This window comes from Eucyclogobius newberryi, unplaced genomic scaffold, assembly GCF_026437365.1.
Source record: "Eucyclogobius newberryi isolate DKJ021-1_F unplaced genomic scaffold, fEucNew1.0.hap1 SCAF_7, whole genome shotgun sequence".
In the NCBI taxonomy this organism is placed as follows: domain Eukaryota; kingdom Metazoa; phylum Chordata; class Actinopteri; order Gobiiformes; family Gobiidae; genus Eucyclogobius; species Eucyclogobius newberryi.
This window is the reverse complement of record NW_027316389.1, coordinates 24,189,248-24,203,784: the sequence shown is the minus strand read 5'-3', so window position 1 is coordinate 24,203,784 and position 14,537 is coordinate 24,189,248. Positions and strand designations below refer to the sequence as shown.

General features: G+C 39.9%; 1 protein-coding gene across 1 annotated transcript in view; it reads left to right on the top strand.

Annotated features, from left to right (window-relative positions):
- zfpm1 (zinc finger protein, FOG family member 1) overlaps positions 1 to 14,537 on the top strand; it is a 73,483-nt gene that overhangs the window by 44,778 nt on the left and 14,168 nt on the right. The window contains exon 4 of the mRNA XM_072434501.1: positions 10,081 to 10,214. Within this exon, the coding sequence (XP_072290602.1) occupies positions 10,081 to 10,214 (134 nt within the window). The remainder of the gene's footprint in view (positions 1 to 10,080; positions 10,215 to 14,537) is intronic.

Here is a 14,537-nt window from a genome sequence, read left to right as displayed (position 1 = left end):
AACATTAGCACAAAGAGAGGATTATTAGACTGCACAAAGATTTGGTTTGAAATTGTAAATGATCAGTAATTATGGACAAATAATTACTGATCAAGATCACTATTGTTTTAAGTTTGCTTTCAGACTTTTTCAGACTTTTTTTCTCAGTTCTAGGGGTGGACAATAACATTATGAATGTTGATGTGCTACATGAATGTATATGGTTTATAGTTTAAAAAAATGCTGCAAAAGGAGTTGATTACATAAAATCAAAAATGTATTAAAATAAACAAAAAAAGGTAATGTTGTAAACTTTCAAATAGGGTATAAGATGATATTTCGGACATTTCTGTTGCCTTGGCGTAACATAATCTGAATATTATTATTGGGATGATATTTTAGTCAATATCACCCCTGCTCCGTTCGATATGAAATCTTCTGAAACTGATCAAATGATAAAAGCCTATTATTGACCAGCACATACTGTCTAAAGTTACAGTTCCGTGTCACAAATGCATCTCCGGACAGGGTCATCCATCACATATTTGGACAGAATTTACATCTCCTGAATGGCTGTAGTTCTCTTCATATCTGCAGCAGCACACTCCATGTCTCTGAGCGGGACCAGGACGTCCCTGTAAGATGCTGTCATGACCAGCTGTCAATCAAATGCCTTTTTGCATCGTAAATGGTCGTTTCCATGAAGCTGTAAGTAGAAAGTGTTCAACAGTGTTTTCTTTACTTTGGGTTTGGATTTTAAACCATTGTCAAATATTCGATGCACGCTCTCACACACAATGACACTTATTAGTTTAAATATGATCTCAACTAGTAATTCTGCAGACCACTGAAAAGCCATACAGTACTACTAAAAAAATACTAATGAAGTATATTGCAATAGCAGTAATATTTTTCTAAAACCTGCTTATGCTGTTTTTTTATCCATCCATTATTGATATATATTTGAGTGACAGTGTCCTTCAGTGTTGACCATCCTCCCTCCTTGTGTCTGATGATTGATGGGCCGTAGGCAGTAATCTGCACTATATTACTGGTGCTGTGACATCTGCTATCAAAATACAAGCGGACAGCAGCCAGCACTTTGCGATTCACTGTCACATCAAACACCTTTAGATCTGGAGTAAGGTTTAAAAATGCATGTTGTGAAGTATCTATGACTGTAAAAGTAATCGTCAAGATAATTATTTATTTTCTATATTTTTTCACAATTGTGCAATACTTGAAGCTCAACCAAGACGGGCACATTTAGCATATTTTTTTTATTACAAAATGTACCGGTTTATCAATATTAGGGTAGTCACAAAATCTCAAATGTTTTTCATCACCCACCTCTAGACCGGACGTGTTTTATGCAGTATAGATGTGATTATTGAGTAGAAGACAAGAGGCAGAGCTCAGAATCTAAGCATTCCTTTTACCCAGAATGGACATAAAGTTGGTAGAGCTCATACGCATTATCCATGTATTCCAGATGTACTCCAAACTGGTCTGGATCTGTTAGTAAAAAGAACTGCGTGGTGAAAACGGTGTAGAAGGAAACCCAACTCGCTTCAGTCAGCCACACACACGTTCATAAGATAATTTCGGTCCAATGTTGGTCTCCCATCCATTGCACACATTTAGCCCGTGCCTCCTAATATCAGTGCGTTATCGTGGCGTGTCCCTGTCTGTGTGTCCTCTGCTCTATCTGCTCCTCACAGTTTCCTTCCTGACAGACAAAGATCCAACGGTGCAGCAGTAGCAGCAGCAGCAGCGGCGGTGGCGGCAGCACACTGTAGACCTCACATCACTTTGTCAAATGGCTCAGTGCACAGAGGCCTATAGGAACCACCCCGCACACTCTGCTCCTCCATCAACTCTGTGATTAACTGTGTAGCCATGGATCAGCGCTTCAGACAGTTAGCTTAATTAATATCAACAACAGCGAATGGGTGGCAGATATGAAGGATCATTTTTAATAACAGGCGGATAGTGTTTAGCTTCATAGATGAGATAGTCACTCCAACATATTATTGTGTCATGTTAGATGCTTTTTTAGGAGTAGATTCCAAAACTTAATCTCATATTTCATTGTCATAATTTTAGATAGAAAACATGCTTTTGAAATACATCTAAATAATGACGCTAACCCATTAGTGCAGCATGTTGGGTGAAGGGCCAAGCTCAAGAAAAAGGAGGATTCGGTCAACATTCCCCATACTGCCCGAGCCACGTATTTTGATTGGATAATTAACAGATTAAGAAAAAACTCTGATTGACCCAAGCATATGAAGACATTTTATCAGTGTGTAACTTTTGCCCACGTGTCTGAGAGCGCACGCTGCCGATACCGGCCTGATTGAAACGTCCTGTTCTGCCGCCGCCAGAAGGAGTTGTTAAAGCAGACATGAATTAATGATTGAATTAATTATCAGAGTCACATAGCGTACAATTAATTTAGTGGCTTTGCCTGAGTCTTTTTGCCGCTCCCAGTCTGTGCGAACAGAATGTCAAGAAACAGTTTCTAATTAATTTATGTGTGATTATCAGGGCGAGTTTCTGGAAGGTCTCCACTTTCAATTTGTGACAGTCGTAAAGAGAAAGAGAGAGAGACAGAGAGGCTCAAGAGATGGAAGTCTGTCAAATCACCTGTCCACATTTACAACGTTAATGCTTGAACTTTAGATATTGCTTGGTAAATTCAAGAGATGTCAAGATCTCAAACTTAAGACTCTCCTAAAGGGATATGTTATGCCCTTTCATTTACAATACATTCTGCAGTGGATTCAATTGATAAATGGCAGGCTAAATTAAAAAATGATTGAACTCATGTCAAGAACTAACAAGTAAAATGTATTTATCTATACTAAGGGTTGGCGATCAATGCCACTCCATTTGGCCTAAAGCAGGTTAACAAATGATTTACATCCAAGGAAAGGAAACTAAAGTATTGGCCAATTTGCCACACCAGGCCAAGTTTAACAAAAAAAAATCATGATAAAATACAGTTTGTGAATTGCTTCCAAATAAAAGTAGCTTCAACAAACTTCTTAAAGTCATTAAACCTTGGCTGCAACTATTTTGGTCTAACATATTTTCCCCTCTGTCCAAAAACAATATTTCCCTTTTATTGAAGCTGATGTTATTCCTCTGAATGAAGACAGTTGTGTATGAGTGTGGGGCGTTTGTAGTTGGCGGCGTGCGGCTTGTGTCGGCTTCGCCCGGTCGTCAGAGGAACCGAGCGAATACCTTTAGTTTCTCCTCTTCAAATTATCTTCCTTCGCATATTTGTGAATTTGCATGTTTGCTTCTTGCTCTTTTCTGCCGCTGTATGTATTTTGCAGATAAAAGTTCAGCAGTGCAGTTAAGAGAAATTAGTTGGGTAAACAGTGGTAAATGTCAATGATAAAGTTCTGTTGAAGCTCATCTGATTAGACGGCTCCGCAGGTGTGTTATCTCGCCTGTGCAACAGAGGGTAAAATGGAAATGATTGTGTGGTCCTGAGCAGAAGATGCGTATCCCACAAATGTGTATCTGTCTGTGAGCTCGGAGCCGGCTGGACTCCCGGGACCCAGGGGTGCAGCGGGGAACACGAGGGAGCGCACAAAGAGAACACAGAGGCACAGGCAGGAATTCACCTTATCTGTGTACGAGTTTAAGAAAGCACGGAACTGGTCATCACTGAGGAATAATGTATATTTGAATACAACATGACATTTCCTGTTGTTTGTATTTGGGAGATAAAAATGTGGTTGGATGTAAAAAAAAATTATAGCAGAGATATATCTAAGAATATTTGACATTTGCAGCCACTGTTTTGCCTGGAATATTCCACACTGTGGCATTAAACTTATTAATTTATTCAATTACAGGTGTTTATTGCTTAATAAAAATCTAAAACATGCATTCTTACTGTGAGCAGGCTCGCCTCTCCACAGATCGCGTTACCTGCTTGTTTCCTTGGAGCAACGGAAGTTTAATGGCAAACTAAAAAAGGGGTAAAAGATCTCAAAACTCAAGTGGCTGACCAGACACAAAACTACAACTACAACTTTTGTTCATTCAAAACAACAACAAACTAAATGAAAACAGCATTGTTGTTGTTGTTGTAGCAAAATACTAAGGTAATTTAAAACAACTTATGATTTTAAGTTGTATTAAGGCAGACTTTTCACATGTACTACATACATTTTGTCTGTAAATCTTTATATTAGAGATATTTTTACATGTCCTGCAGTGTGACATCATGATTCACTACCAGATCTTCAGCTTTTTCACTCCATGTCTTCTCCTTTTTGATGTTGTCCTATATAAAGCCTCATAATGAAAATAAAATAATTCGTCAACTGTTAAACATTTTGGTCAACTAAGCCACCATTGACTGATTAAACTAAAAGGCAAAGGACCTACAGCCCTAATCTCCATGAACACAAGCACCCTCTACCTGGAAAGTAGTGCACCTTTAAACTATAAGAGAGACCGAAAGTGAATTAAGTACAACAATAAAGATGCCAAAAAAATAAAGACATCAGTAACTAAATAAATACAATACCCCGTCTACACTAATAATTTGAAAGAAAAGGTATTGCTGTAATCAAAACCTTCACCAAACCTTCAACAAAACTTTTTAACAGTATCGTCTTAACAATAGATTTGGGTCAGTGTGAAATGCAGTTTTGGTGGTTAGTCTGCACCATTGAGTGAGGTTTGGGACGCCGGTCAGAGGGGACGTGTGTTCCTGGAGGTGTTCCGGTGCTTTTGTCTGCCTGTATTGTTCCCGGAGTTCTCCGTGAGGACCGTGATACAGAAGAGAAATAGGGAGGTGCTGGATTTGTCATTCAGCAGAGGTTAAACCCCACCTATTAGCGCGGGGTCGGAGTTGGCGGCAGATAAAGATTTCCTGTTGTAGGGTGTCAAAAAATCAATAGGCGCGCTGTGATGTGCTCATTTGATTTCAACAATAGTCTTTTTAAAATCAATTAGGCCAGATAGAGCGGAGACAGTGTTGGATTACACCTGTGTGTCTTTTCTACCACTCCTCATTGATATCCAATCAGCCGCTGCTCTTCAGACTCTGCTCCTGTACAGAGTCTTAATTCATGCTCTCAACAACGTGGATTTACATTAACCTTCAGGGTGAGGCCGCTGCTCAGTAAATATAAGTTGTGTGGGGAAAATCCTCTCATACATATAAATATAAGTGGTGTTACCTCACTATGCAGCTACATGTGTTTTGTTTGACGTCAATAATGTCATCAGCGTAATGAAGTATGTTTAAGTGTTGAATGTGGTTTTATATATATGTTATAACTTAATGATCTTATATTTAATCACATAAAATTAAAGGTTAAATATATTTTCCCTCAGAATGTATTATATTGCTTGGGGCTAATCAGCTATAATTATGTAATGTAGACTGTAATCTAAAATCTGTTTCTGAAACTTTACAAACAGCTAAGTTATTAAAATATTGAGCAGATTTTCACATTACAACGTACAACCATGTTATGGACATTAGTTACCAAATAACTGTTCTTGCCTTTTATCGCTTACTGTTTAAGTTTGTCTAAAAGTCTGAGGCTAAAATGAATGACAGATTTACTTCTGAAACCATTGCAAACTTCCAAGTCGGCTTGAGTAATAGAATTAGTGACAAAAGTTTCATTTGAACGTTTGTGTTTCGCTCCTTCAGATAAGATTTAGTTTGACAAATGTTGTCTAACCATGGAAAATACTTGATTTTGTAAATGTTTTAAGGTTTTATCCTTCTTGCTACATTAAAAAGGAAATTGGTTACAAGTAGAGGTGGAAGATATATGAAAACATGTATTATATTGCAATTGTTGCTTTGGAGATGTGCAAAAATTAGAATATCGAGAGTATCGTCTGTAATTACAAATAACTTTTACTGCCGACACAAACTTGAGTAATATCACATGTTTTTGTTACTAGTATCCTCCTCTGTGTGCGCCTTGACCACTATTATGATGTTATGTTATGTGCAAGGCTTCCTCCGACTCAGCAGCAGCGGTTAATTGCGTCAGTCGTTTCATTAATGATGGCTGATTGTTTTATTGTGTTGGCTCGTCAAAGAGGCCTGGACGCCCCAGTGGCTGCTGAAGCGTCTGTATCGATAAGCCTTTGTCTATGTATTTCGATGTGGAAGTGAGTGTCGGAGAGCTAAAGAAGTGAGCTGTGTGCATACAGTCTGCTACAAAATGATAACAAAACCTTTCCAAAAATACTCCAGTTTGATTCGGAGGATGGGATGTCCTGTCAGTTCTGCACGGGGCTCTGGGGGTGTATCTTCAGCAGTGCGGCCATTTTGATAAGGTCTTTGCAGTGGTTCGTGCTGGGCAAAAGGGTAATTAACAGGATTAGGCGTGTTGCGTGTCTGTTATCCCGCCGAACACTGTTAACCTGCTGGGATTACCACAAACACTCATTAACGCAGCCGCGGCGATAGCTCCGATCTAACGGTGCTATGAGCAGAACTTAGCCCTGATAGTAAGTGATGCCGCCTGCCCAGTAATTACAGATCACTGCATCATTAGCTCCAGTGTGCTAAGGTTAAGCTAATGACACAGACAGTACAGATGATAGTAGTAACAGTAGTAACAGTAGTTTGTCAGGCCTACGTTGCCATTATAACTGTGACTAATTTAGCGATTATTAGATATTTACTGAATTTGACCCAGATGATTTATTGACTTTGTTCCTGGCGTGGCTTCTAACAATATTATAATATTATAATATTGTGGCTTATAATATATATTGTTCACGCCAGGAACAAAGTCAATAAATCAATCAGAAATATATATTATTTCTGATAATATATATTACCGTATTTTCTTCCTATAAGTGATCTGTTCTTCTGTATCTACCTCTGTATCTACCTGCGTTGCACCAATGAAATTTCCCCATGTGGGACAATAAAGGAATATCTTATGAAGCTAAGATGACACAGTTTGAGGACATCCTGATGGAAATAAAACATTTACATTGTGGTCTTTTTGAAGTAACCTCTCCTCTCTGCACATTGCATGTTTTTGAGTTGGTGTGTTGACCAGAAAACAATCATTCGATTCATAAATGATCACAATCTCAATAATTGATTAGTTATGATGAATCGATTTACTTGTGGTAGCCCGCCGTAATTCATATTCATTCATAAGTCATGTTTAGTCTTGAATTGTTAATTGCGATGGCAACGTCACTCATTTGTCATCACTTTGAAACACATAGATAGTCAAGAGGAATATGTCCACAGAAATCCTAAACTACAGCACACTGTGTCGAGTTGAATTTGTACAAGTGGCCAACTGATGCTTGTTTATACTTGATATCTTTGTTGGCTTATGGGGTCAAACACTAGCACAGTTTCACAATGAGGGTCCGTGGCTCTGGTCATTCAGATAAGGCGCTCATGTGACCTGGATGAGCCAATGGCAGTGTGGCAGATCGGACAGTGATGAAGTGAGAAGATAAAACGGGTCACGATGGCCGAACTCCGGCCTCACAGGATCATAAGACGAGGTTCTGGCCTGAAGAAGAAGGAGTCATTATAGTGTTTATTAATACTTTGGATCCACTTCAACAAAATAAATGTTTTCATGATTAATTTGTGATATTATCCACTTTGCGATATATCTTCCACTTTTACTTATTGCCTCTTCTCTTAACTCATGTGGGGTAGTTTTTGTTTGACAGAAGCTTACCAGTGGTGCAAACCTGAAGGTGAAATAGAGACCCACCTTAAGCCTGGGTCACTTGATCAAACCCCTGATCTCCACCTGAGCTCGAGGCCCTGCTCAGCTCCTGTTGCGTCTGGCGCAGTGTCGTGATCTCTGTGGACCTGGGGATGGAGACTTTTACAGTAACTCAAACCGGACCAGACCTGAGATCCACGACTCCAATGTCCAATGATACCTGTCATTTTACACGACTCACCTTGACGTTTTTCTAATTCCTCTTGTACATTCCATTCTTCTGTTACGTCTTGTAACGCTGAAGACGTATTTTCAAGTTGTGTTGTCCGTAATGTGCTGAAGTTGGAAGAGAAAGATTTCTAAGGTCCAAGTAGGGATGTCAAGATTATTCACTTAATTGGTCATTGTGATTATTCAGCTAACATTATGATTGTAACAAAACAAATTTAATCACGACCATTTTGATCGTCATTTCAATTCAATTGGGACTCCAAAAAGTACAACTAAATCTTTAGTGCTTTTTTATGTGGCTGTTTATATCACAATAACTTTACTTTTGCATTCAGAATGTTTGATTCCATAAAGCTGTTCAGACTATTGGAACAAAAAAGCTATGTTATGCGTCAATAATAATAATAATCGTCAAACCTTGTTACACCCTGACATTTGTTCCCACAATAATTGAGACATAAACATTTGATATTGTGACATCTCTAGTTCCAAGTGGAGATACATTGTTGGCAGGGCATCCGGCAATAAAAGTGCAGCATGCCCCAAAAGCTTATTAAAGTCTGCCATTTTTATTATTTAAATTCCATTATTTCTATTCTTTGGTGCCCTAAGAGAAATCACTTTTGGATCCACAGTCCTTTTTTCAGTATTTGATGACATTTTGCCTCTTGTCACAGAGAATATCTTGTTTGGCGACTAAACCACAAAGACTTCTTACAGCAAACGGCAAAGAAACTTTCCAGCCCTACTATCAGAGCCATGTTTTATAAATCATTGTGGACTTGTCTGCACGGCACGTCCTTTTCAAACTGCCCCCCACCCCATCCCGTTCATAACCCCAGCAGCAGCAGCAGCAGCGGTTGTGGGAAAGCCATTTTATCTGCGTCTGTCCGTTGTTCTCTGGTGGGGATAGATACAGAGAAGATAGATGAGTGTTTTGACATGGAGAGTGTTAGACAAACACTCTTATCGGGCCCGCCACTTTAGACCGACCCCCTGGAACAGCCGCCTCAGCCACGGACAGAAGACGAGGAGCTGGAGGAGGGAGGAGGTGGGAGGAGGTGGGGTCTGTGCCCTGGTTTGATCAGACGAGTCATATGGAGGCATCAAGGAGAACCAGGACAAACCGCATGTAGTTTGTCAAACTAAACCGGTGTGCCACATGCAACTTCTTATCGTCTATATTTTGGGGGGGGGAGTAGGAAGATTGGGAAGTGGTTTGGTCATAATTTTGGGCTTTGCAAATAATTGAAAAGTTGCGGTTTCTATTTATGAAGTCGACATTTACCGTTTTAAAATGTTGTCACAAGACTAACATTTGGAGGAAAAGACTCAATAACAATTTCAATACCACAGCGATAATAACAAAAACATGTTTTTTTTACACAGTTGGATGTCAATTTAAACACAAAACAATAAGAATTTATTGCAATAGCCTTAATAAAGATAAAACCATTATCAAACTATTCAGGAAAGGTCAAATTCTGTTTGTGTGGTTCAAATTTACATCCAGTTTTGATACTAGCTTTGGTATTGATTAGTATCTGGATTGCAATACTTTTGACGGGCACTAAGGGTTTAGAAGTAAGGTTCTGAAGTCCCATTTCATTATCTCTTTTGGAACTATATTAGATGTAGTTTGAATCACTCCACTACAGCGTTGACTCTTCAAGTATCTTTGGTTTTCATTCAGCAGAAGTCCTTCTGAGCAGACGTGGTTGGACTTGTGTTCAGTTTTGTTTCGATGGATCCCACTCCATCTGTTTCAGACTCACACCACAGTTGTCACGGCCATCCGTTTGCACTTATCAATGTGAGGAAGTGGGAATGTACACAGGCAAAACTTTCCTGGGCAAAACTAAAGGCAGGATGGGGCAGTTCTGTGTGCAGTGCGCCCCCTGCTGTTGGAGATCAGGTCAAATTCAGGCAATATAGAAAACAAAACGCACATTATCCCCCTTAGTCTTATGACCCCAAAACAAAAAACAAAAAGACTTATGCCCTTTGTGGTTGGATTCTAGTTGCTTTTTATGTTAATTATGATGAATGAAAATTTGAATTTCGACTTTTTCCATAGTATTTCATTGACATTCTTTTGCGGCACATGGTCTTTTTTACATGCTGATGCTAATATCCTCTTGCTTCTGGTCTTGCTTCGTAGATGAGCTGCAGATGAGTGAAGAAGGCGGGGTTTGTACCATTCTGTCTCGCACTGACCTCCATCAGGGCACAGAGTGGGGGCCCTATCCCGGAACGGTCCAATCGGAGAGCAGCACAGAGAACCAGGAAGCTCAGGTAAGACACTAGTACCCTCCTCTGCCCCTCGGTGTATGTAGAGACAGTGGCTCTGTTTATATGCACACTAAAAATCTGATCATTGACTTCTGGAGTTATCAGATTATTAAAATGTCATGTAAACAGTTACATCTGATGGTGAGTAATCTGATTTCTTTCTGATTGTTCACAGCTGTGGAGGTTTTGACAAGGAGATTTATGCAAAGGGCAAATAGAAAAATGAAAGAGAATAGTGTTAATGATTAAAAAGAAGTTTTATTTTTTTAATTCTTAAAGTCCACCAATGAACTGACACGCCACCATTATGAGGTTATCAGATTTCTCCTGTGCATGTAAACACACCAAAAATCTCATCTAATTATTGATTATTCTAGTTGTTTTTCTGGCCATGTAAATGTCCCCACTGTTATATGCTCTGATGGACAGATACCATTTCTATCCAATCTGATTGAAAGGGAAACTTTGATATTTTATGTACAATTTTAGTACATTGTGTCAGCCATCTTTTCATACTTTACATCCTTTTTACAGTTGTAGCTGCACAAGTCAAAGGTCAGATGTTGGTAATGGAATAAACTATTGATCTAGTGATGTGGTTGTGGATGGGAATGTCATTTTTAGTGCGCTCCTCGAGAACATTGTGAGGGAGCGGATCGTGCTGGTCATGTGTATAATCATCTGATCACATGTCGTGAGGATGGAAGAGGCTTGAGGCTTCCTGGCACAGACCTAGTCACCGATAGTTTGGTTGGTGAAGCTTTAGATTGTTTGAGAACTATTAAAGCTTCACATTGTGATCTTGATAAAGAATTGCCCTGGTTGTTGGTCATCCGAAGAAATGTGCCTGGTCATTTATATTGTGTTTGCTACAAAATGTTGGCTACATATCTCCATAAACGTGCTAAAAAAATAAAAATAAAACTTACTCATTTCAGCAGGTCTAAAACCATGAGAAAAATACAAAGTGTGTTAGTCCAGTTAAAAAAATGTAGTGCAGTAGAAAGTACAGTGAAGTTGTGAAGTATAAATATAGTTACCTAAACATTTGCAGTACAAGTACAGTACTTACACTTTAACCACTTATAATTGCTTTGAATCTGTTCGCTTTGGAAAAAAATAATAACCCAAACCCTTTTGATTTTTTTTTTACTACATGTGAGTTTGTTGTGATATAATCTATTGGAATCTTTGGTATCTTTTAAACCCCTGAAAGTAACAAATCAGTGTACTATGGATACAGACAGTTTACTTTGACTGAATAAATATTTAGCTTGGTTCTCCCATAGCATTGGCGCGTAGTAGCTCATAATTGGTGGTTTTGCTGAGCTAGCCCTGTTGACCCGGTCCACATCTGAACCTTGTGTATCCAGTTTCTCCCTGTCTCCCTCCTCTTCTCGTCTCGCTCTCCTCTCCCCTGGCCCTCCCCAGACGTCCGCCTGTCTTTTATCTCCACATGGCGCCATCCTCCTGCACAGCAAACCCCAGTGATTGATTCCTGCTTGATAGGCTCTCATTTCGAAGATTTGCTTTATTATCAGTCGGGTTGGGGTGGACTGGATAGATGTGTGTGTGTGTGTGTGTGTGTGTGTGTGTGTGTGTGTGTGTGTGTGTGCGTGTGCGCGCGCGTGCGAGAGAGAGATCACCTTTTGTCTCTTTCAGCTGCCCTTTGTGTCCCACTACTTCCTATCTCCTTATATCCTTATGGAAAGTGCCTCATCATGACTCGTATGAAACCTATTTCTTCTTCCTTCATGCTGGACCCTCCCTGGTCTGTGCTATCAGTTGATGGGGAGTGTGGAGACGGACCTTCACTATCTTGGGCTGATAGGGCCTAATCACATTCCTCCTGTGTTTCTCTCCCTGTCACTCCGGGCGCCCCCACCCCTCTGTCTGCTGGACTCTTCCTCACACCGGTCAGCACGGGTCAGGGTTGTCCACTGTGTGCTGTCCTCATATGTTCCAATGGAGCTAAGGGCTACAATTGAACAGAAATGGAACAGTTTCATGTATACATTTAAATATGTTGTCTTTTTTCAAACTATTTTTGAAAGCGTTATAGTTTAGGGTCCAGTACTTTAAGTCGGTGTGTGTTCTTTACAATCTTATCTTCATTTTTGCTCGCCCAGTCATCCTCAAACATTTCCATAAGAAAATATTTGGCCCTCCACCAGCCCAGAGCTAAACCCGTTGGCCTATAATAGGACTATTGCATGTCTTAAACTATAGAGCTGTCACATTTTTGTTCATCTTTCAGTTAGTTCTTGGTTAGAACTTCAGTAGCAATCAGTAGAAACTCAGAGGAGCCTGAGTACTACCAGTGGTACACGTAATATAGTTTGAGAAACACTGCCTAGGCCTAGATTCACGAAGAACAAAAATACCACTTATTTGTGTGGCAGTTTTATGGCCTTTTCACTAATCATAAAATCTATATATCTTGCATTCATATATTTTTTTATTTTCAAAATTTACTTGATTTCTAAACAAGGTCAGGTTTTTTCAAAAATCCATTGTTGGTACATACATTTTTGCAATGTTCCAACAAGCAGTTTTTTTCTCCTATTTTAATGCCACCTCACTTTTCCATTTTAAATCCAGTTTCTGCTGGTCTTCTATCTGCCTCTCCGTCAGTGGTGATCCGTGCTGTGCTCTGCAGGCCTGAGGCGATGCCCTGCCTCTGTGGGTGAGATTGGCATGGCCCTCTTTGCAGTGCTCTGCCCCCTCCAGCGTCGCCCTTCTTCTCTCAACTTCTCTCGGAAAATTTACTTCTTATTTGGCGCGCCCAGATAAGCTATCAGTTAAATACGAGGCCTACCCAGCAACACGGGCAGGTGGAAATGGTGTCTGCACATAAGCTTGAGCTAATGCAACAGACATGTGAAGTGCACAATGGATTTATGTCATAAAGAAAAAACATTTATGTGTTTACGTGGGCTGGGATGGTTTTGGTCAAAACAAATCCTCAAGGTTGGTTGTGTTTTGCACAAAGGTTTGCACTTTGCACCGATCCTAGCAGATAAACATAAAGAAATGTCTATGTTTGGGTGTGTGTGAACTGTATTTTTACAACAAAAAATAGGATCTCAAAAGTGAGATGACTCTATAGCGTCACGTGTAGAGCCTAAAGCTGTAAGCCTTTTAATGTTGATTTGTCGTCAAAAACATCCTTCCTTCATAATGATAGTATCCGTACAGCATCCTGCATAAAATTACCATGTGCCCTTATAGAGCGTGGTTTGAAAGTGGGGTGTGTCTGCAGCAGATGAGCTCCAGCCTGATCTCCCACTGAGTTCTCCTTGGTGTGATTAGATGTGTGCTACCAGCCTGTGTCATATGGAAATCCTCCCATTTGCATCTTTTGAGAAAGCAGCTCAAAACCATTTATCTATTTAAATATATTCTGTGTGATAAAGGTGTTGGACTTTACAACAGGCTATAATCATGTTTACTGATGCACTGATGAGCAGCAGTGGATTCCTCAGGCTTTGTGCTTGAGTGAACCGCACGTCTACCTCTGCTAACCTCCCATGGCAACGTCAGCTTCAGTCTGATTGGATCACAGTCAACAAATCTGATATTATATCTCCCGGTCTCTGATTGGTACAACTTTAATTAACTGATAGTTAAAGGGCATGTGATGGGGCCTAAGTTTACAGAGTGGCTGTCAAGTTTTAGCTTTGATAAATAAAAATGCAAATGACTGATAACCTTTCCTCAACTATTGCATATGCATAAACAAAAATATTCACACAAATATTAATTTCTAGTAAGAATATGAATCCTACAGTTATAGGCCCATTAACAATGAAATGCTGCACACATGGGTCAGTACAAACAATGCTATTTCAACTGTCAAAATGTATGCACAAAGTCTTCACAAATGAGGAGATGATAAAAGACTAAAAAGACTCAGGTCAAATTAGGTATATCACCAGATTAAGAACATCAAAGTCCTGTTCTTTCATATATTGATGAAAAGCTCTGACATAGTGAATGAGAAACTTGGATGATGCGCTGAGATGGTGGAGCTTTCTTGTGATTGGATCATACAGAATACATTAGATATTGTATCGGCTCTGCTGTGATAGGATCCTCTTTAATTAACTGATAGTCAAAGGCCATGCGATTGGACAAAGCGGTGCGACTCGTGTCCGAGCTTTGAAGAGCACAGTGAGATGTTGAGCCTGTTGCTTGTCCACAGTAGAGCCTCCGTGCACATGGGGCTGTTGTGGTTCCCCTCTGCAGCAGCTCCAGCGCACCGCAGAGTTTCGTGGAACAGCAGCCTGGAGGCACGATCCTAGAAGGAGCTGAGAAGGGGAGTTC